Source organism: Argiope bruennichi, chromosome 6 (genome assembly GCF_947563725.1).
Source record: "Argiope bruennichi chromosome 6, qqArgBrue1.1, whole genome shotgun sequence".
NCBI lineage: Eukaryota > Metazoa > Arthropoda > Arachnida > Araneae > Araneidae > Argiope > Argiope bruennichi.
The window spans coordinates 126,120,465-126,144,159 of NC_079156.1; the positions used below are offsets into that span (position 1 = coordinate 126,120,465).

Consider the following 23,695-nt stretch of genomic DNA (forward strand, 5'->3'; position numbering starts at 1 on the left):
ACTTTAGAAAAACCTTATGTATGTGATAAATGAGGAAAAAATTTATTCAGATAGGAAATCTCCACAGACATTATCGATACCACACCGGTGATAATCCTTTTGTGTGCGACGTCTGCAATAAAGGTTTTGCTCGAAAGGATAATCTTATTAGACATCGGAGGATGCATACTGGTGAGAAGCCTTATAAATGCTTAGTTTGTGGACAGACTTTTTCGGACAGCAGCCATTACGTTAGGCATCACAGGAGTAATCATCAGTAAAATTAATTATCAAATTACAGAAATAATTATTTTAATCTACTATGAAACTTTTTTACATTCTTTATAGAATTTAAGGAATTTTAAGTGGAAGTTGTTACACTTTTATTTTTTTAAATTACTGTGTGAATTTTTTTTCATTGATGAAGTATATTTCCCGATATCAAACCCATAAGCTACTTAATATTTTACTAATAATTGACAATGAAAATATATTTTAAATTGAAATGCATTTATATTTGAGTGTATTAATATTGTTTATATTTTCTGAATCGAAATAAATATTTTTACCAATTCATATTAAAAATATATGTTTTCCTCTCAAACTATTATTGTTTTAGTTTCCGCTCAAAATTAAATATTTCCAAATTTAATGATATTTACCGTTTCATTTATAGTTTTTCAGAGTATTTCCGAAAACATTATAATGCTAACTTAGTACTGGTTTTAAATAATGGTACGTAATACGATATTTTAAATGAAAAAATTACTTAGATTCGGTAAATAATCGTAATACTCGATAAATTGGTGTAAGCAACACTTTTTTTAATTTGATGTTTTCTTAATGAATAATATTTGCTGCAATTGGAAAATATAGATAAAACGTAAAATCTATTTTTAATATTAATGATATATTACGCAAGGAGTACCATTTTTCATATATTGAAAATCGTGCTGTACAACAGATATTTAATGCATTTTTATAAATAATTTAATAAATTTTTTTATATTAGATCTAAGATTGTAATGTCTCTGTGATATTTTTTACTTTCTAAGAAAATTTTTGTATTAATTTTTTTTGAAAGTAATAAATTCAGTATCAATTTTTTTAATGATTTGTGTAATCTGTTTTAGTAATTAATATTTTCAAATGTGTGAGTTGACATGTGCAGGACAAATAAAATTTGCAAATTTGTCTAATGCACTTTTCCAAAGCTGGGAATTTGGAGGTTCAATCGATCTTTTTCACATGTTTTTTTGTAATTAAATTAATCAACCCTTTGCTCTCTGATGACTCCTTTCAAGTATCATTCGAGACGGTGCATCGTTTAGACTTTTTATTTATTTACTTTTCAATTTTAATTGTTAAAAATGCCTACAGAATGGTAAAAAGACGTCGATTAATTTTTCGAGAAAATTCAACTTAAAACAATTATATATTAATTTATTTTTTGGGGCAATAAGCAAGCCCTTCTATTAAGTGCATAGTTACACATCTAACTACTTTTCAGAGTGCGAAGGGTTAAAAAAACAAGAGAAATTTCGGCACGTTTGCACAATAATTTCAGAAGTATATAATTTTATACCATACTAAAATTGGAAGCATAATCATTTCAAAGTTACATATTTTAAACGTGTAATTGCATTTTCTATTTTTAACAAATTAAAAAATATATGTTTAAAATTATTTTATAGCAATTTATTTAATAATTGTTCTTAAACTTTAATAGTTTTTTTATTTTTATTAACATTTCAACTTCTGTTTTTTCCCCCATTGTTAATGGTTAAGATATTACTATGATTTGACTTATTTTTTCGTGTTGAATCGCTTCAAGGTAAGACACTCTTTTATTAAAAGTTTGGTACTTTTTTGTACTTAAAACTAACTTTTCGGTTCGAATCATGCATACCAAAAAATCATTTATTAGTACATATTTTTCATATCGTTGCCCTTTCTTGCAATATAATCCCATCTTGTTTCGAAAACCATTGTTTTGTGCTGATGTGACGAGGAATTTGATCTTCAGTCTTTTCTCCCATACGTTAATGAATTATCATATCTTCGAATCATTTCCCTGGAGATGAATCCACTGTATTTTATGTATTTAACTGAAACGTCTTTTAATCATCGCTTTGATTCTATCAGCGTATTAGGGATATTGCATCATGTTAGTGATAAAGTGAATACATGAAAATTAAAGTTTCAGAGGTTTCACAGGGAAACTAAACTGTCAGCATGCTTCCACAATGCTGGCCGAAGAAAAAAAAACTATACTTTCACCATACGAAAATTCGAAGTATAGTCATTTTAGTGATTAAAGTTAGACGTGTAAATGTATTTTCTATTTTTAACAAATTAAAAAAACACATTTCAAACTTATTTTACAACAATATGAATTCGTTATTAGTGTGAAACTCTGATCGATTTAATTGTTTTTATTAACATTTCATCTTCTATTTTCAGATTGATAATGGTCAAGATGTTATGATTTGGCTGAATTTCGATGTTGAATGATTCCAATATAAGGTATACTTTTATTAAAATTTATGAAGCTCATTTTGTACATACAATTAACGCTTCATTTTGAATCATACAGGGCTAAGAATGATTTGAATGTGCAAATTTTAATTTTGCTGCCTTTTCTCGCAATATAATCTCATCTTGTTCCGAAAACTTTCGTTTATTGTTTATGTGGCGAAGCATTTGATCTTCAGTCTTTTCTCCTCTGTGCCAATGAATCATTATGTCTTTGATTCATTTTCCTGGGAAAAATTCATTGGACTTTGTGTATTTAATTTAAAAGTTTTCTAAGCATTGCTTGAATTTCAGCCAGCATAGTAGTGATATAGCATCGTGTTAGTGATAAAATGCATACAGAAAAACAAAAGTCTCATAGTTTGAGCTAAAGATATAAAATTCCTGTTATTGCAGAACAACATGTTTGCGAACAATCTGCATACTAAAAAAACCCTTGGAAGTTTAATAACGTTTACAATAAACGATAAACAGAGTACACACTGGCGCATAGTCCTTACTTGTGCGATATTTGTTTTCAATAAATAAATATTTCAATTTGTTCCAACACGAAAATTTTTGAAAATTAAGAATTTACATTTGTAGGCACTGGTGAATTTTACAAAGAATCGTTTTTCTATGCTTTGGAATTTGCTTCGTATAAAATATTTTATTTTCTGAATAATTTTATAGAAGGTTGCTTTCATTCTTTTTCACTTTGTTGCTTCTTTAGAAAAATCTTTCGTGTTATTTTCTACGAAATATTTATTAAATCCGATACAATAATTTCATTTGAAATTTCACTTTAATTGACTTTCAAATCAATGCATTTATCTAAAAGAATTCTGAAATAATTTGTTTTTTCATCATAATTGATTGTTAAATTTTCCAACGATGTTAGAATTAGAAATTCTTATAATTTTTTTCTTCTCATCTTTACATGCATATGTATTTCGATGTATGTAAATTAAATTAAATTAAAACTCTTATAAAATATAAGGAAAGATTAATATTTGCTTCTGAATTGCAGTTTTAAACTTTCGGGAGAAATTCTATAGTTACAAGACTCTTTGTATGGACTCTTTGGTAAGAATAGTGAGATCCATGTCAATAAAATTCGACCGTATATACCACGACTTGAGCAAGTCGGAGTGATAAATGATCAGGACAATGAATTTGGAGAAATATTTCCTGATCCTACCCATTGCAATCAGAAAAGCAGAATCAGTTGGGTTATACGAGGAAGAACTATTTATTCAACAAAAAATAAAGCTGTTGATGAAATTATTTCCAGAGTGAACCAAACATTTCATTCTCTTTTTGATGCTATTGAATTTAGTAACCAGTGGCTGAATCACTATTCTCATTTTGTGGCTGATTTTATGAAAAACTATTCAAAGCGTTTTGAAATGTCGGAATAATTATTTAAACCAAAAACCTTCCCTTATGAGGATATTCTTGGTGATTTGCTGATCAACATTTCTCTGTCAGGAAACACAACAGTGACATCTCTTTCCCTTTTGCAGTCTATAAATGAATTAGCTAGAAATCTGTTTTTAAATACTACTGCTTGGTTTGACGAAGCGAATGTGATAGTTGAAGAAATGAGAGAGTGCTTGAAGTTCAACTGGTTCGATGGCTGTGATAATGAAGGTGCCATAATGCAGAGATGTATGGAACTCATTAAAGACAACGAGTTGTGGGCCGGAGTTACATTTGCTAATGTGCACAGAAAAGAGCATCTGCCTCATTACATTCAGTACAAAATTCGTATAGCCTCCAACACGATGGACAGCACCAAGAGAATAAAAGATAGATTCCACACCCCAGTATCCAGAAGAAGACCGGATATTGACTTGAAGAACATTACCTTTGGTTTTGATTACATTAAGGACATGATTGAGCTTACTATCAGCAAAGTGCGAACAGGAAGGGAAATAAGCATTGCAATGCAGACTCTCTATCTAGATTGCCATTGCAACAGTACGAAAGAAGAAAAAAAAAAAAAACTTTTTCGGAAATGTACGCAAGACATTGTGCATCTGTTACTTTAATTTTATCGCTAATTTTTTGCATATTTTATATGTTTTTAAACCTATTTGTGTTTATATTTGTAATTTTTAAAAGTGTAATTTTTTTTTTTTATTTCTTTTCTTTGAGAAGTACATAATAGTTGCTCTCCCACAGCCATCTTGGTAATTGCAACCAAGTACTGCTTGGAACTTTGCTTTTATTCCAGGGTCAATCTTTTACTGTGAGCGATGGCGATCAATGATAAGCAACCCTGGACGTTTTCAAGTCGCGGCATTGCCTCTAAGGTTCTCCAAGAGGATGGGGACGTCGTTGAGAGACCTTCGTCGTTGAGAGACTCCTCGGCTCTCAACGACGAAGGTTTCAAACCAGTCAGGAGGGGAAAGGTCACGTTGTGTCCGAGGGGGTGAAACCAAGAGAAGGAAGAAGAGCCAATGACGAGGACAGATAAGGACTGGACGAGGTAGGAAGAGCGAAGGTCGTCTTGTTCTCCCTGAAGGAAAGAAGCCTGATTCATATTCGTGTTTTTTCTATTTTAATTCGTTCCTGTAAATAATATAATAATCTAGAATAGGATTGTTTCTATATATATTTCTGCGCACTTGTCACGACGATTAACAAGATTAAGGTAGATTTAAAATGATCACTCAAGCCTAGGCGTAAAGAAGGTGCCAGCCGTTTTTGGAATAGTAGCTAGAAATACACGTTGGGGGTGAAGGCAATTTTACTCTCTTGATATACATTTTTTATTGTTCTATAATTCAACATCCTTAACCCCTTCACATACCATTCGGAGTCTGATTTGTACATCGGATTACAGAAATTGAGTGAAAGTATAAAGTAATTTAAAATGTAAAAGTGCCTTAAAATTGCTTCAATATCTCAGATGTCTTCACATTATTATGAGAGTCAAAATAATTAAATGGTCCAAATTAGATGTGGCGTCTAATTAGGAACTTGTGGAGATTCGTAATCCAAACTGTCAGTTAGCTATTCGTAGTTTTCCTGGAATCAATATTTTTAATATACTTCCACTTTATGTATTTCTCTGTTAATTCTGTTGTATTTTGAAGAATTTTTCAGTGGAATTTCTTTTTAAAGGGCGCTGTACAGATTTCCCAAATGCTTTTGTTTCATATGCCTATGTAAAGAATTTTATTTGTGAGAAAAAGAAGACAGTATTTTATTATATGTTTATGAACAATCTCAAAAGATAAGAAAAATGTAGTATTTTATTCTTAAATAAATTATAATTTGTGATTTTCGATTTCAATTATTTGATTATGTATTGAATGTTTTTAAAGACATGAAAATGCTTCAATTATTCTGCAACGCAATTACTTCAATCACGATTTCGAAACTTTAAAGTTTTTTTGTTTTTTTTCTCATAGTTTACCTTTTTTCCGGATATAATAATATTATGTTGTTTAATAAATTTAAGACCAAAAATTTTTTTACCTGTATATTGTATTTGCAACTTCTGCCTCTATTTATTCTACATATTAAGAGCAAGGCATATTTAAGAAAAAAGTTTCCGAACGATCCCATTCAAAGCTTTAAGAAAGAATATGCAGCTTTCAACTACAATCGATATCTATTGAAGAACGACTTCTCTAATGATCTGGAATAATTAATATTCTTAGAATCACTGTTTGTTGCATGTATGTAAAGATTGCCCGGCGTCCCCACACTAAACTTGGTAAACATATTTGACCATGGAAAAAACATGAATTTTCAAGGATGTTATTGGATGATAATGTAAGAAGCTAAACTTTTAACATAAAGATTAAATACTTTAACACAATCTGTATGTTATTTCATTACATGTTATTTTACTCCAACCCATGTTATTTTTAATGAAATAATATTCAACCTTATTTTCAAGCAAAAATGTGTAAAATATTCGAAGTCCAGTATTTGCCTTTAGCGATACTATCAAATTTTCCATTTATTGGTTAGCGACGGTTAACAGGAAAAATTTTCTGATTTATCAATATTATGAAAAAAATGAATTCAAAAATCTATAATTAACAAAATGTAACATTAGAAAAAGGAAATTGACAACCTAATAAAGTGAAAAAATCTTATTCAATAACCACAAAGATACAAAAAAAAATTAAGGAAGTTACATGAAAGATTCGAAATAGCTAAAATATTATTTAAAAAAAAAGAAATCCAAGAATTAGAAAAATTGCAATAAGATTAAAAGTAAATTCGTGCATTCACATTTCCAATTTGCAAAAATTGCGATTCCAAAATTTTGTTTAAGAGTAATATGTGTTTAATATTTCCACAAAAAGAATTTTTGTTTTGCCATTAAAAAAAGAGATGTTCAAATAAATTCGATTTAAAACAAGGTAAAATTTATAAGGTCTGTGAAGGATTTTTTTCTTTGGAATTATTAATAACAGTCAAAGATACTAAGAATAGTTTCCAATTCCTGAGAATCAAATATTTTGAGAATAATGATACTGCTTGCTAGGATAAAATAATGAAAAAAATTATTAATTCCTCGTATACAAATGTGCAGAGTAGGTATTGTGGTTGTTAGTCTTAAATCTCAACATTTCGTAAAATCTCTGCACTTCAGATAACACATCCAGAGTTCAAAAAACACATTTTTGGCCTTATGGCTATCCTTCTATGAACACGATAATTCAAAAACATTTTAAGCTAGAAATTTATTATACGGAATTATGACCAAATTGGTAGATATCTATCAAATTATGATCGAAATTCATTCACAGGAAGTATGCCTTTCTATCTGTTAGAGAACTTGTGAACTCTATGACTGAAAAACTAAGAGTTCTATATTAATGAAATTTGGTACCTAACATCTAAAATAGAGATATTTTTCCTTAAAATCATATTCGGAAAAACGATGGACATCTCCTGGTGTTTTTCAGCATACAATTAAACGCAATGTCAAAAATGTATAAAGTTCGGTATGTCATTTTAAGCTTGCAGATATTGCTCTGGTTCAAAATTTGGTGTCAAGTGGCCATAAAATAATTGTATGCAGTATATAAACTCGTTTGTGTTAAAATGTAAGAATAAAACACTAAAGATCAATTTTTCATAGCTATCGTTCATCGTTACCATGCAAGTTTCCGTTGTCTTTCACAAAATCCATAATGTCATGAGAAAGAATGGGCATAAGACCTTTATTGAAGAGGATGCAAGAATGTTTTGGGGAGACTGGTTTAACTCGCCTCTCTCATTACCTGAAAGCAGTGACTGAAGGAGTAGAGATATATAACTGGACTAAGTTAAGTGTTTACGCTCTTATATAGACTGAAATAGATATAAACCTCCTAATGAGGTTGTACGTTCTGACTAGGATTTTAAACGGATTCCAGTATTAATGGATTAATGCAGTTTACTTTTTCAATATATTTATGTTTTGAAAGATAAATTCTAAGTCAAAATATTATCAAAATGCGAATGTCGTTTACAAAACCATGGATAACAAAGACATACTCAAAACTAGAAGACGACAGTTTTAGATTTAACCACTTCTGAAAATCTGCTTCGTTAACCATTTGTATTCGTGAAGCTATCTTTGTTCACCACTTTCTTTCTTGTAGCTATTCGAGCGGGAATGTCTCCGAGTGCAAAAGATTAAATTTTATAATTGATCAGTTTCTGACAAATTATAAAAACGATTTTTTAAAAAGCAATAAAAATTCGTCCATGGTATTTCAGTTTGTACCTGCATGCTTGTAAAATCAGGATTTCTGTTGTTTTTTTTACTTCCCGAAAGTTCTATAAAGAATGGAATCCTACAAAAAGATTATTATTATTTTTTTTTAACTGAAAGTCCCTTTTGTTAATATTTGCATTTTTCAATTGATTAGAACCGATTTCATACCTTTACGCAATTCCAATCATCTTTTCCGGAGTGATAGAGTGAGAACACAAAGCGGTATTTACTTGCATTAGTCAAACCACCCATACATGTAAAATGTATTCTTGATAGCTGTTAGTCAAAAAGTATATTTTGTTCAAGAGATTTACTTAATATTATTTACTAAATAATTTTTTGAGTTCTAAATTTCCAATATGGCTAGAATAAATGAAACAAAAACAGATGCAGAGTAGAAAATGATAAATGCTATTTGCACTGATATGCCTCCATTATTATTTATTCAACGCATGGCAGGCGAAAGTTTTGAATAATAAAAGTATCATGGAAGAGCTAAGAGCTTTAAATATTAGAACCTCTAATTGCGTTTATTGTGCTTCAAAACAATAAAAGAGAGCGCATTAAAAACACCCAAAAACTTTGATTTATACTATTTCACCCTGAAAACAAAATATATTTTTCAACTATCAAATATTGTCTTTAATAAGGCTGAAAATTTATTTAAATTATATGCATGTTAATCTGTAATCAAAAGAAGATAAAAATTATGCTAAACATTTCCGAATCCCATATATTTTAAACACTTCAATCAAGAATTAATCCAGAAAAAAATTATCTCGTTTCTAGAAATTATTTGTGTTTCTGTGTAACTGGGCGTGCTTAATATCCAATTTGTTCTCCGGAATTTGAAGTCTATAAAGGTTTCAAATAAATGCTTCTTGTAACTTATTATCTGTTGTGTTTTTCAGACGAATATTTATTTAATTCAAATTGTGTTAACTATCTAAATCATATTATTATATTACAGACTATTTTGTTCATTCATTTATACATTATTCTCATTTGCATTCTATGCCTTTATGCCTTCATTTATATTACAAAAAAGAGTAACAGTCTAAAAAAATAGCGACATTTAAGTTTCAAATTATTGTTTGATTTCAAATTAAACCTTCAATATGAATAATACAACATTTCAAAAAATTTATTAAAAGTATAAGTTATGTTGAAAAATTATCAACTTACAAAAATCAGTTGAACGCATCATTTCTTGAACATTAAGAATGAAGGATAAACTAGAATAAAATATTAATATAACAAATGAAAACAACTTGAATTTCACCTTATGATTGAAATATATTGCTTCAAAACATGCTTAGTATATTTTTGAAAAATTGATTGAATATTTATAGTTTATTAAATGCTGCATAAATTATTATCATTCAAAAGATAGTGCTTTGACTTTTGTAATGTTTCAAAAAATAATAATAAATTGTGCTGCAATATTTTCAGAAGTTTGTAACAGAAATGAAATATATATTTATTGTTTTTTCATTAATTGAAAATCTAACAAATATTTCAAAAACATTTCTCCGATTAGAACATTCACATCTTCCTATGTACTAAAACCATTTCCCAAAAAGAAAATGACCTTGAAAGTGCATATTAAAAATAAAAAAATAAGTATCACAGAGATATTCAACTCTACTATGTAACTTACATTTTACTAATTTTTATTCAAACATTCATAAAACGCATCACACATCTCCGTTAAAATGCGATTCTTAATGTATAAAGGAAAGAAATCCTCTGAGAAATTCGTCATTCATAGTAAAAAAGGATTTTAAAGTATCAATGTTTTTAATATGTAACAGTTAATTATTAACTATTATTTTAAAAAATTCAGAATCGAAGCATCGCGGTCTATTATTACAGTTGTTAATCGATTTAAGTGATTTTGCACGCTTTAGAATCGGTATTATTATTTAGAACAAACATACGTTATTACGAAAACATTTCCGAAGATCTGTGAAGAAACTAGAAATCATAAATATCATTGTATTTTGGAGATATTTAAATTTGAAATAAACTGAGAAAGGAGAATATTTGCTTTAATGAATGGAAGATGAACATATATGCATAGTATTAACAAGTTAGAAATAGCATCAATATTAAAACCATTTAAGTAAATACAAACAAAATTAAAAACTAGATACAATTAGGCGTAAACACATTTGATTTGAGAATTTAAAACATGCAATAATTTGTAGATTTGATATCAGAAAAATAGACTTCGTTAAACATGTATAATTCATACAGTAATTTTAAAAATAAAATTGTAATAATAGAAATTAAATAATTTTATTTCGCTAAAGAATTTGAAATAGATTCATACTAAAGTAAGAGAGTTATTTGTCTAACTTCAGATTGATTTCACTGACGTTTTCTCCTATGATGCCTATTGCAATCACTGTTGCTCTTGAATGCTTTCCACATGTTGGGCATTTATAACATTTTTCTCTAATGTGAGTCCTGATGTGTATCTCCAGAGCACAATTATGAGAAAAAGCTTTCTTACATATATAGCACACAAGAGGCTATTCAACAGTGTGAGTCCAATAATGGAGATGTACTCTCTGATTTAAATCTTTTCCTCATATACCACACATAAAGTTCTTTTCGCCAGAGTGTATTCTGTAATGTTCCTTTGTTTAGATTTCCTTTGCGAGAAAATAATTTTTTACAAATTCTGCACTCGAATGGTTGGTCTCCAGTATGTATTCGATAATGATTTACAACCTTACATACCCATTCTAAACGTTTAGAACAAATATCGTATATGAAATGTTTCTTATGGGAACATACTCTTGAAGGTCCTGCTACTGCAATATTTTCTTTCATAGAACAGATTGATTCTTTCTCGTTGGCAGCCTTTTCGTCGTTGTCATTGGAATCTTCGAAAATTATTTCAGGTGAAAAATGCTCGTTTTTTAAATCCCCTATAGTAGTTTCGTTAGTGCTAAATTTTGGAAGAAAATGCATCTTTTATGGCTTCTTCAGAAAATGCTGAATCTTGTTTCAGACTTGAAAATGATTTTCCCGAAGCTTATAACCTTTCTCCAGCTGACATAGAATCAACTGGTGTGGACGAGGAAAGGCAAAGAATATCAGGTGTATCTGATCTCATCTATGCGACAGGTAGTGAAAAGATGAATTGTCACGTCAAGAGAACAGATGGCTGTCTCTGAATAACGATAACAAATATTTTATGGATTCTGTATGGAGAGACCATTCAGATAATTACAATATCTCTGAACCAAGAAAATTGTGAATCCTGATTTCTTACCAGGAAGTAATGAACCAGAAAAGGGCAAGATACAAGTCTCGGAGTAATGACTCGGATGAACATACTTCATGTGAAATACACTCTAATGTTTACTGTAAGAGCGAGAAAATAACCGCCAACTTGGAGGAACATCTTTCTTCTAAAACATATAACAATGCAGTGGCCGCACCATCCGGAATTTGCCCTCAGAGGAAGAAATTTCCTTACAAATTATGTCCGAAGGAATTCAATAAAAAATATCATTTCGACAATCATTATCGAACCCATACTGGCGAAAAACCTTTTGTATGTGATTTATGCAGAAAAGAAATCGTGACAGACATTATCGAACTCATACTGGTGTTAGACCTTTCTTGTGCCACGTGTGTAATAAAAGTTTCGTTCAAAAGAGTGATTTGAAAACGCATGTTTGGATTCACTCTAGAAAAAAGCCTTATGAATGTCCAATTTGTGGAAAGGCATTCACAAGAAAAGAAAATTGCAATAGACATCACAGGACGATGCATAAGTGAAATCAATCTGCAAATTACAGAAATAATTCTTTTAATCTTGTATGAAACTACCTCACATTTTTAACCAAAATGGAACATTTTTCACTCGAAGTTGTTACAATTTTGTTTTTAAAATCAGTGCCTATTTTTTACTATTTTGACGAAAAGAAAATATTGAGATTCTGTCTTTAAGAAATTACTCTTTAACTGAAGATTGAAAATGAAAATATGTTTTCAGTTCAAATGCATTCATATCTGTTTATGATTTTCACTTTGTTTATATGATTTCAAAAATTTTTAATCTCTAGTTCCAATTCTCGCCACTTAATATTAAAAAAATCATGTCCCACTAAAGCAATTATACCTTGTGTTAGCTTGAATTCAAAATTAAATGATTCCAAATTTAATAATATCGCCGTTTTATTTCCAGTTTTTCCGAGCTTTGAGGAAAACATTAAATACCGACTAAATGGCAATTTTAAATAATAGATTTTGACATTTTATCCGAACAAGTACATTTTCGATCGATTAATAACTGTAAAAATCCACTGCAACATTATTTTTTTATTTTGAAATGGTGTAAATAATATGTTTTTGGTACATTGATGTTTAATTAACAAGTAATATTTACATTTGTTCCAGTTGAAAAATTTAGATATAGCATTAAATGTATTTTTGTAATACTGACGAATCTCGCTAAGATTTCCTTTCCTTATATATTGAAAATTTTGCTTTGCAAGAGATATTTAAAGTATTTTTGTAAACGTTTTAATAAAAAAAATTATATAACGCTAAAGATTCTATTGTCTGTGTGATTTTTTTTTTCCTTTTTAAGACATTCTTTGTAGTCATTTTCTATTAAAGTAATAAATTCATTGAATTCAATGTCCATTACATTTTTATTGACTTGTGTAATTTCTAAGAATGTTAATGAATGTGTGCGTGCGTTTTTTGGAGTTTACAGATTTACAAACAAAACTTTAAAATTTAGCAAATCTATTTTTTTAATGTTGGGAAGTAGCAAATTGAAATTAGTGTTTTGAAAAGTTTGTTTTGTTTCTGTTTTTTCGGAGTTGAAAAATTATCTTTACACGATTCCCAAAATTCAAAGTATTATTCTTAAATGAAATAATTAAAAAAAAAACAATTAATTTTTGTTTTGTTCTTTACAGCTGAAAGAACACATTTTAAAATAAAAACTTATTTTATATCAAAATGTTTCACTGTTGCAATGAAACTCCAATGATTTTTGTACCTTCTTTATTAATATTTCATCTTGGCCTTTTTACACTTTTATTGTTAAACGTACAACGATCCGGCTTGTTTTCCATTTTGAGTATTTCAATGTAAGCTATTTTTTTAAATAAAATTTCTATTGTTTTCTATAAATTTATAATTAGATTTTAGATTCGAGTCATGCGATAACATTCTTGAAAAGCTCCTTTTTTTTTTTTTTTTTTTTTTTAATGCTGCCGCTCTCTCTTGTTATGTAATTGGATGCATATAAATATAGATATAAAATGACGAACATATGTAACAAAATCTACAGCACAGGTTTTTAAAAGTTTCTAAAAAAATTGTTTAAAAATATTTTTCTGAGGAACCCATTAAACCCATATTATACAAAACATTTAATTGATATTTTATTATCAATAATCCAAAAGAACCATTTGACGAAAAAATCTCTTAGAAAACTAGAAAGAAAGTTGAAAGAAACTACTCTCTTCTAAATTCACATTTTAATGAATTGTTTAAAAGATATGAGAATCCGTAATGTTTAGCATAATTCTTCTGACCTTTTGATCATAAATTGACACGCATAAAAATTAATATAAATTGTAAGCTCAATATAGGGTAATAATGAACTTAGAAATTAAATATGGTTTTTATTTTTAGTGTTACCTTTTTTCGTCTAAAGAGTATTTGAATGTTTGTTTGAAATAAACTTTGCTTTGGTTATAAAGCTCAACCTTAATTAGCTGTTCAAATCAATGCCGTTTTCATCAATGCTTTTATATATAATATAGTCCTTTGCACTCAGATGGTGATTCTCACTCGCCACTCAAGACGGTGCATCGTTTTGAGGTTTCATTTATTTCTTTCTTTCATTTTTTTTGTTAAAAAAACCTGCAGAGTAGTAAGAAGATGCAAATTAAGTAAACTTAAAATAATTATATTGTCACGTAGATGCTATAGTATAGAACTGAATGGCACACACAAGAGGTAGAGCTAAACCAATTTATTAACTGAACTCTGAACTGAGAACAGAGTGACTGACAAATCTTCTGTTTTTATACAAGCAAAGAAAGTTCCAGAATACTCTTCTGGAGACAGTAAGGAAAGTCCAGAACACTTGCCTGGTAAACTAAAGAAATGTCCAGTATCATCTGGAACATGAAATAAAGAAAAACATAAAATCGAGGATGAAGTATTTACATATACTATTAATCGCATCGTGGGATTCGAACCCAGGTCTCTTGATCATGAGACCAGTGCCATAACCACTCGTCCAAGGAGATTCGACATTCTTTCTTCAATGCGGCAGTATATATTTATTTTTCGGGGCAATAAACATGTCTTTGTATAAGCCGAGTCATCCGAATTACATTTCCGAATGCAAAGGGTTAACCATTACCTGACAAGTCATCATTACGGATTCGAAAATGATTCTCGTGTAAAAATATCTTTTACAACCTGCTGTATCTGCTGTTCCGTCTGTGTTTATTCATCAATGCAGATAAAACAAAGTATATATTGTTTTTATGTTGAACGGTTTTCTAAAAAGTTTTTCTACTTTTTAGGAAATTTTTGAATCTCTAACCAGAATTAATTTATATAAATAATTTATTATTGTAATACTGTCGAATAAAATTAATGTTTTGACTAATTGGTATCGAGAATACATTTTACATATATGGATTATTTGGTCGTATATGTAAAGATTGATTGGATTTCCCTTTCTGAAATTGAAACAAATAAATATATTTAGATGTGGATGAAATATAAATTTCTGGATTGAGAATAGAAACTTTGAGAGTAGACATTTTATCTTAAGATTATAAATAATCAAAATTTTCTTAAAAATATAGAATTTGAAATATCTGAGTTTTGATTTCGTATTTGAAAAGTACGCTTTATTTAATATCTGATGTGAAAAGACACGTAAGAATCTAAATATCAAACGCTATTAAAACAGAGTTCCGATATTACAAAATTAAGAAATTTTAGCTTAATTAGTTGGTGCGTGCTTAATTTTATTGGAGCTAGCGAAATCAATTTGACATCAACTTTCCGTACAAGGAGAATGAACCGGAAACTCATTATGAGTTTGATTGAATGTAATTCGTTGTGGATCGGCAGATCACATGATTCTTGCCAAAGTAACTAGCAAGGGATCTTCCCGTTTCGCAATATAAAAGTCCTGACTTCAGATAGAGTAAGGCATGATTATCAACAAAATCTTTGTATGAATGCCAGAAATATCCAAGATCTCGAACCTAGCAAAATAGAACACCTAAGCCTTTATTTTGTAGGAGTCTCTAGAATTAAACAAATCGAAGACAGAAAGATGAAGGAAATACGAGAAATGCAGATACAAAAAATGGTTCTTTTCATTCCGTCCAAATTCCTTTGTGTGCTCAATGCATCTTACTACAATTGAATTTTTTTTGAGATTTATCTGAATCTCTTATTTATGGGAGCTTTGTTAGCACTAGTAGCAATTTGTATTCATAGGACAATATATATTATTACATCAAGTATTAAATAAAAGATATATTAAATATCTAAAATTTTTTTAAAAAAATTCTTTTTAAATCGGTAATTACCTTAGTTAATATTTACTCTCCACAAGTTGTGAGACTCAATTTAAAAAAATCCATACTCCCCTTCCCATCCATTTTAAAACATGTTTCCCCAAGTTATAAAGTGGAAACTAAAAGCAATCTTTACTTATATGAGTCAAATAATCTATACTGAATCTAAAATATATTCGTGGCAATGGCTAGTCAAAAGATATACTTTATTGGAGAGCTCTAGCATAAAAATTGATTACTACTTATTGTTTAGGTTTGAGCGTCCTAAATTTCCTTGAGGAATGGAATAAATAATAAAATAAATAGATGGAAAAGAGTTCAAGCAAACTTTTACTCGAAAATTAAAAACAAATATGTAACAACAATTTTTGAATGCCAGGAGAGAGTTGGGTAAAATCATCGGAGAGATCAAAGTTTTAAAGATCCAAACAGCTAAGTGTTTTAATTGCTCTTCGAAATAATAAAAGTTAAAGCACATTAAAAAAACCCTCAGAGTTTGATTAAACAAATTAACTCGTTTTTTTTTAAATCTTAGTGCCAATATTGCTTTTATAATAATAAAAATTTATTCCGATTGATACACATGCTAATTTGTAATCAGAAAATGAGAAAAATTATGCTTAGCAATTCTGATTCCCATATATTTCATATAATAATAAATCCACAAAAATACAATCTCTTTCAGCAGAATGTTTAGATCTATGTATTGTTAGTCTAGCTCCGCACATCCAATTGGGGCGTTATAATTACCGATTACAAAAGATTTCAAATTAAAAGCTTTGTGTCGATGGTTTTATCAGCCAAATGTTTTATTAATCGACAATTTCGTTAGACATGCAACCCATAATACCATATTAGAAAACGAACACCCTTCTAATCATTGCCTCAATTTATTTTTGGCTATTTTGTATTTTTTTTTAAGATTTTGCAATACACATCCAATTATATCACAAGAATGAAATAAATAATAAATGGGCACACTAAAAATTTTTTCCACCACTGCTCTATTTGAAGTTATACCTTAATTATAATAAAAAAAAATCAAACATTTTATTAAAATTATTTATGGTGAAAACTATTTAATATAACATATAAAAATAAGCTATCGTTTCTTTTCTTGTTCATTAATAACGAACAAAAAATTAGAATAAAATATTATTAGAAAAAATGAAAACGATTTACATTTCAATTCATGAATAAAATATATTGCTGGAAAACGAGATTAGAATATTTTTTTAAGAATTGATTAAAATTTAAAAAAATATGCAGCAAAAGCTGTTGTCATCGAAAGGACACTGCTTTGGCTTTTTTTGATATTGAAAAAATCATTTTTGTGCTGTAATATTTTTGGAAATTTATAATCACGAAAAATCGCTAAGATTTTGCTTATTTTTTCTTGGACTCAAATTCTAATAAATATTTCAAACACATCCCTCTGATTAAACAGTCTCATCTTTCCTTATTATAAATACCTGCAGAATAATAAGATGCAAATTAAGTAAACGAGAAAATTCGACTTAAAACATTTATATATTTTTATTTTTCGGAGCAATAAACAAGTCTTTATAATAATGAGTAATTACGCATCGAAATACTTTTACGAGTGCAAAAGGTTAAAGGAGCTATGCACCCTGGTGGAAATGGTAAAAGAAAATTATCGGCAAAAAATTGTAAATAAATAAATGGGGATAATGAAAAATTATTTCTTTTCTTTTCTGAAAGCCGATGGTGATTGTGGGGGGCCTAATGGTGCATGGATTTGAAATACATTATTCCATGATTGAAAACAAATTGCGGAAGAAGAAAAGGAAAATTTCTTACAAAAAGGAAGCATTCAATTTGAAACTGAATGGAAGAAAAACTTAAAAACAATCAGTATTCAATATTGATCACAAAAGAAATAAAACCTGCTTCATTTTGTCCCATACGAAATAATTTGCTACAAACATGATTCACACGTTTTTATAATGTGCGTTTTTTCTTCTTGTTTTGATGGGAACTTAATGTTAGACATTTGAATGACTCTTTCTCTTCGCACAAGTAGTGAATAAAATTTTCAAACATTCCAAACCAGGATTTTTAATTATTAGAAACTATGCTGTAGTTTCGTTTACGTATAAACATTTCCTGTTGCAGAATCTGATTCTATATTCAATATTAAGTTCTTGTTTAAAGTTCCACGAGGCTGTCATTCGTTTATATCCATGTTGCTTGCAATGAATGGTGTTTTCAACTGAACAATACTGTGCGGTTTTTGAAGAATATTTGAACACAACAGAAGATTATTACTTATTATTGAGTTTGTGTCTTGATTACTTAATTTGTCTCATTATATTTCCTAGCATTTGTGAAATTCAAAAGGTGTTAATCCATATAAGTTGCGTTTGTTTTGAAACCTTGGAACTAGAGTTAAAATGCAATTAAAATTATGATTTTTTTCTCATGCAATGAATACCGGATATCCTTTTCTTGAAAATATGTTGCATCATCTTTGTTTTTCAGAAAAAAAAATGGCAATTATAAAAGAATATTCACTACCTTATTTATAACAAATTAAATATTCTTTCAGCAAATATTTATCTTCAGTACTTCTAATTAATCTCCTGGATCTTTTAATTTCGAACAATGGTGAAAAGACGTGAACTGTTAATCAGCAACAATATTTATGCTGGTGAAATAGAAACTCTCAAACTGTTCAAGATGAAAGAATTGCAAGATTTGTTTCCGGATTTTATTTTACTGATGTTGTATTGCTTCTCAGTCCCATTCGAAAATAATTCTTCAGACACAATCTGATTACTGAAATATAGCTTAGAATTAAATAATCATAAAAATGCATTGAATTTTTTTTATCAGCAGAAAATAAATAGGAAACCGAATCGCTTCTTTTGGTTTATGGGGTGACGAAATAAACAAAAAATCTTAATTTAATCTCTAAAAAATTTTGATAAATATTTTTTTTAACAGAATCTCATTGAATTTCAAAACATTTCATAGCTATTAGTGCAGTTGAGTTATTACATTCATAGAAAATAATTTTAATAAAATGTAAGCTTTTATTTAATATACATGTATAATTATATTTTAAAATCTTAACCAACGGGAGGATTCAGATTTAAAAAAAAATATTACATCACACATGCACACATTTTTGCTATTAATACCATCTCATCATTTTCATGCTGTAAATTAAATTTTGTTTCACATTAGAAAATGAACTAATTATCGCAATTATTTCATCTAACAGCGTTCTATCTTTCCATACTTTACATTGTTATTTCTCTTTTATGCTATATAATATTTAACATGCTGAATATTTCTCCACTTGTAGATAAGATTGTAGAAAATCAAAATTTCCCGCCATCATGCATTCATGCGCTCTTTTAAATACCGAATTCATTTTATTTAACAGATTTAAAATTAAAATGCATAACAAAGGAAAAAATCTGAATAGGCTTGATGTTTAAACTTTCATGCAATAATATCGGACTTTAAACAAAAGCTAGGTCTATTTTGAAAGGAAATCCTAATTTAAGATTACGGTCTAATAAAGAGGCAAGCACTTGAGTAGACCCTTAATGAGCATTAAAAGTATACTTGTGAACGCTTTGAAATAGAAAAGATTAATCGATCAAAAATGATAAGATTAAAGAAATAAAGAAAAGTTCGAATTTCATTTTACAGATATTATACTTTCCATTCTAAAACAGTCTTTTATATATAATATAATAACAGAATTACAAGTTACAAGCAAATGACTATGAAAATACATTCGATTATATCTTTATTCACTCAAAATAAATACAAACCAAATCTTTTACAATAATTATGAGAAAAAGGAAAAAGAAAAAACTAAATTGACTTTATTATAAAAATGTTATTAAAATATCAATTAACAGAATTTCGTGGAATTTGAAATGTTTTCCTATTTGCGAGTACATTAAGAGGGAAAAAATCATAGAAACGTTTGTGGTAAAAGTCCGTTTAAGGTAAATTTTCATTTTATAGACAGTATATTTCTATTTTAAAATCTGATTCATGCCTTTTATTTTTTTTAAAATACCTTTTTTCACAGACAGATATATTTTGCCTGACAGCAGTTTTGATTGTTGAAATGAAAGATCAAGATACACTCAAAGTAATAACTTCGAATCAATCGTGGAATTCAGGTTAAAAACAATCATCCTTTATCCAGGTTTCTATGCTATCTCTGCGAGGGTAATAGGCATTCTAGATCATAATCTTTATTTTTGTTTTAATTCAGTTGCTATCCAGATTAAGATAAGGATATCACAAATAAACACATGAAGCGAATGTGGATTTTAAATATTAGACATTGGATATTTGAATTTGGGGCAAAGGGCTCTAGCACGTTATTTAATAAATGAAACATTCATAATTTATTCATCGTTGAATATACTTTAACTATAACCATAAGTACCAAATGTATATCTTATCAAGAACGTTTACAGCATCAAACTGTAGAAGAAAAGAAAATCTACGTTTCTTACCTATTTAAGAATTATTTTTAAAAATTTAATAAGTCGGAATTTTATTTTTTTTGGAAATTAATGGCTCGATACTTTTGTCAAATTTGTCGCAGAGTACTGACTTACGGTGAGCATAATCCTTGCGTATTTTATAAGAATGATGACAACGTGTATTCACTGCCAACGACAGGAAATTCAGATGAAGATAATGAAGAAGCCAAAGACAAATGTACGGAAAATTCGAATGAGAATTCTTTGTATTTAAGTCAGTCTTTGCATAAAAAGGAAAATAAAGAATCTGAGCTGATTAATTTATCGCTGTATCAACAGAATGAAGAATTTAAGCCGCTTCCTCCAAAAGTAAACAAGTACAGGATATCTGCAGAGTGCTCCGACAATGCACAACTAAGTGATCCTTGTAATATTTCTTATTTTAATTCCATTTCAGATGCTCAGGCGACGGAAGTGCAAGGCCAAGAAAACACATCTTTTACAGCTTCTTCAGAAAACATTGAATCTGCTCATAGACCTGAAATCGTCTATCGTGAAGCTTATGAAGAGACGACAGTTTCAGCCGGATCAAGTGGATTTCAGATACAAAATCAAAGTGCATCAGGTGTATCAGACCTGCTCTATGCAACAACTGATGAAGAATATACAACATTTCTTGAAAATAGCAAATGGCAAACTTTGAATTACGATAAAAAAATTTTTATTGATTCTCTAGAATGTGTCGTCAAAACAGGTCATTCAGAAAGTAAAAGTATTTCCGGAAATGAAAATTTGATTTTGAAGAATGTCTCAGAGAGTGTAAATCATAAAAATATTTCACCTGAAATGCATTCTCAAGGTCACAATAATAATAAGAAGAAAATAAGTACCGACTTGAAGGAACCTATCTCTACCAAGGAGGATGACAATGCTGTGGCTGGTCCTTCCGGATTCTGTTCTGGTAAGAAGAAATTTCCTAAAGACTTCAGTAAGAAAGATACTCCTAAAACGAATTATCGAGCACACACTAGAGAGAAGCGCGATATATGCAAGAAGCAGTTCTCTCAAAAATCAGGTCTAAACCTACATTACATAACCCACACGAGCAAAACGCCTTATGCATGTGATGTATGCGGAAAAGAATTTACTCTGAAAACAGATCGCGACAGACATCTTCGAACCCATACCGGTGAGAGACCTTTCGTGTGCTACGTCTGCAATAAAGCTTTTGCTCTAAAGTTTAATCTTAAGAATCATGTTAGGACTCACACTGGCGAAAAGCCTTTTGTATGTGATGTTTGCAATAAAGCTTTCGCTCGAAAGGGTAATCTTAAAACACATGCTCGTACCCACACTGGAGAAAAGCCTTACAAGTGTCCATTTTGTGGAAAATCTTTCACGACCAGCAGCCATTGTAATATCCATCAGAGGAGCGCGCATAAGCGAAATTAACTTGTAAACTACCGAAATAATTCTTTTAATCTTGTATGGAACTATTTTACATTCTTAGCCGAATTGAAACAGTTTTAATATGTGAGGACACACGGGGGAGAAAAACCTTATTAATGTCCAGATTGTGAAATGACATTCGCGCACAGCAGCGATTGTAAAAAGCATCACAGAAGACAGCACGAGTGAAAGTAATCAGCAAATTACAGAAATAATTATTTTACACTTCCATGATTTTTTTTTACATTCTTTATCGAAATTTTATCGAATTAAGGAATTTTAAGTGAAAGTTGTTATAGTTTTATTTTTAAATTTACTGTATGAATTTTATTCTTTTGACGAAGTATATTTACTGATACAGAACTCGTAAGCTCATTGTATTTTACTAATAATTGACAATGAAAATATTTTTTCAGTTAAATGCCTTTATATCTGAGTGTATGAATATTGCTTACATTTTTTAAATCCTAATAAAAATTTTAACACATTTATATTAAAAATGCATTTTTATCCTCTCTTCAAATAAAATTATTTTGGTTTTGATTTTCGCTCAATATTAAATATTTACAAATTTAATGGTATCTACCGTTTCATTTATAGTTTTTCAGAGTATTTCGGAAAACATTTTAATGCTAACTTAGTATTGGTTTTAAATAATGATACGTAAAACGATATTTTAACTGAAAAAATTACTTGTGTGCGGTAAATAATTGTAATAATCGATAAATTAATGTAAGCAACACTTTTTTTAATTTGATGTTTTCTTAATTAATAATATTTGCTGCAATTGGAAAATATAGATAAAACAAAAATCTATTTTTAATATTAATGAAGAATTTCGCAAGGAGTACCGTTTTTCATATCTTGAAAATCGTTCTCTACAAGAGATATTTAATGCATTTTTGTAAAAAATTAATACATAATTTTATATTAGACCTAAGATATCAAAATCTCTGTGATATATTGTTTTTCCTTTCTAAGGAATTCTTTGTAGTCATTTTCTATGAAATAAATAAATTGAATAACAGATTTTTTCCAATGACTTGTGTAATCCTTTTTGATACTTAAGATAAACATGTGAGTTGACACATGCAGGAATTGCAAAATTTGCAAATTTGTCTAATGTACATTTTCAATGCGGGGAATTTGGAGGACCAACCGGTGTTTTTGAAATGTTTGGTAGCAATTTAATTAATTTTAAAACACACGTCATTTACGCAATAAATTTCCAATGCAAAAAATTGTTTTTAAAACATACCAAAATTCGAAGCATGATCATTTCAATGATGAGTTTTAAACGCGTCATTGTATTTTCTATTTTTAACAAATTGAACAAACATGTTTAAACTTATTTAATATGCTTCATTAATATGCTTCATTGTTGAAGTGAAAATCTGATTATTTTCATTTTTCTTAACTTTTTATCTTGTATTTTTCTATTGCTAATGTTCAAATTATTATGATTCGGCGGATTTTGCGTGTTGTGTGTTTTTTTAATGTAAGGTATTCTTTTATAAAAATTTTTGAAGATTTTTTTTTTGTAATTATAATTAAAGTTTTGTTTCGAATCATGCGGCACCTAAACTTATTTAATTGTACCCATTTTTAATACTGCTGCCCTATCTCTTAATATAATTTCATCTAGTTTCAAAGACAATTGTTTTGTGTTGATGTGCCGGGGTATTTGATCTTTAGTCATTTCCTCTCAAAGCTAACTAATTCTATATATTCGAATCATTTTCCTGGGAATGAATTCATTGGTCTTTATGTCTTCAATTGAGAATCTTTTAAGCATCTCTTTGATTCGACCAGCATATTAGTTATATAGCATCGTTAAACTATTATCGGGATTGAAAACTATTTTAATATACAAAATTTTTATTCTGCTACATTTTCTTATAATATAATCTCACCTTGTTTCGAAGAATATTGTATTGTGCTGATGT

The 23,695-nt window shown here is 28.9% G+C and overlaps 1 protein-coding gene across 1 annotated transcript in view; it reads left to right on the plus strand.

Moving 5' to 3' along the window:
* Positions 1–22,024, plus strand: part of LOC129971984 (oocyte zinc finger protein XlCOF7.1-like) — a 35,984-nt gene extending 13,960 nt beyond the window's left edge. Inside the window, exons 3-7 of the mRNA XM_056085963.1 lie at positions 51–171; positions 3,985–4,476; positions 11,228–11,365; positions 11,517–11,556; positions 20,423–22,024. Of these exons, the coding sequence (XP_055941938.1) occupies positions 51–171; positions 3,985–4,476; positions 11,228–11,365; positions 11,517–11,556; positions 20,423–21,752 (2,121 nt within the window). The 3' untranslated portion in view covers positions 21,753–22,024. The remainder of the gene's footprint in view (positions 1–50; positions 172–3,984; positions 4,477–11,227; positions 11,366–11,516; positions 11,557–20,422) is intronic.
* Positions 22,025–23,695: the final 1,671 nt, after the last annotated feature.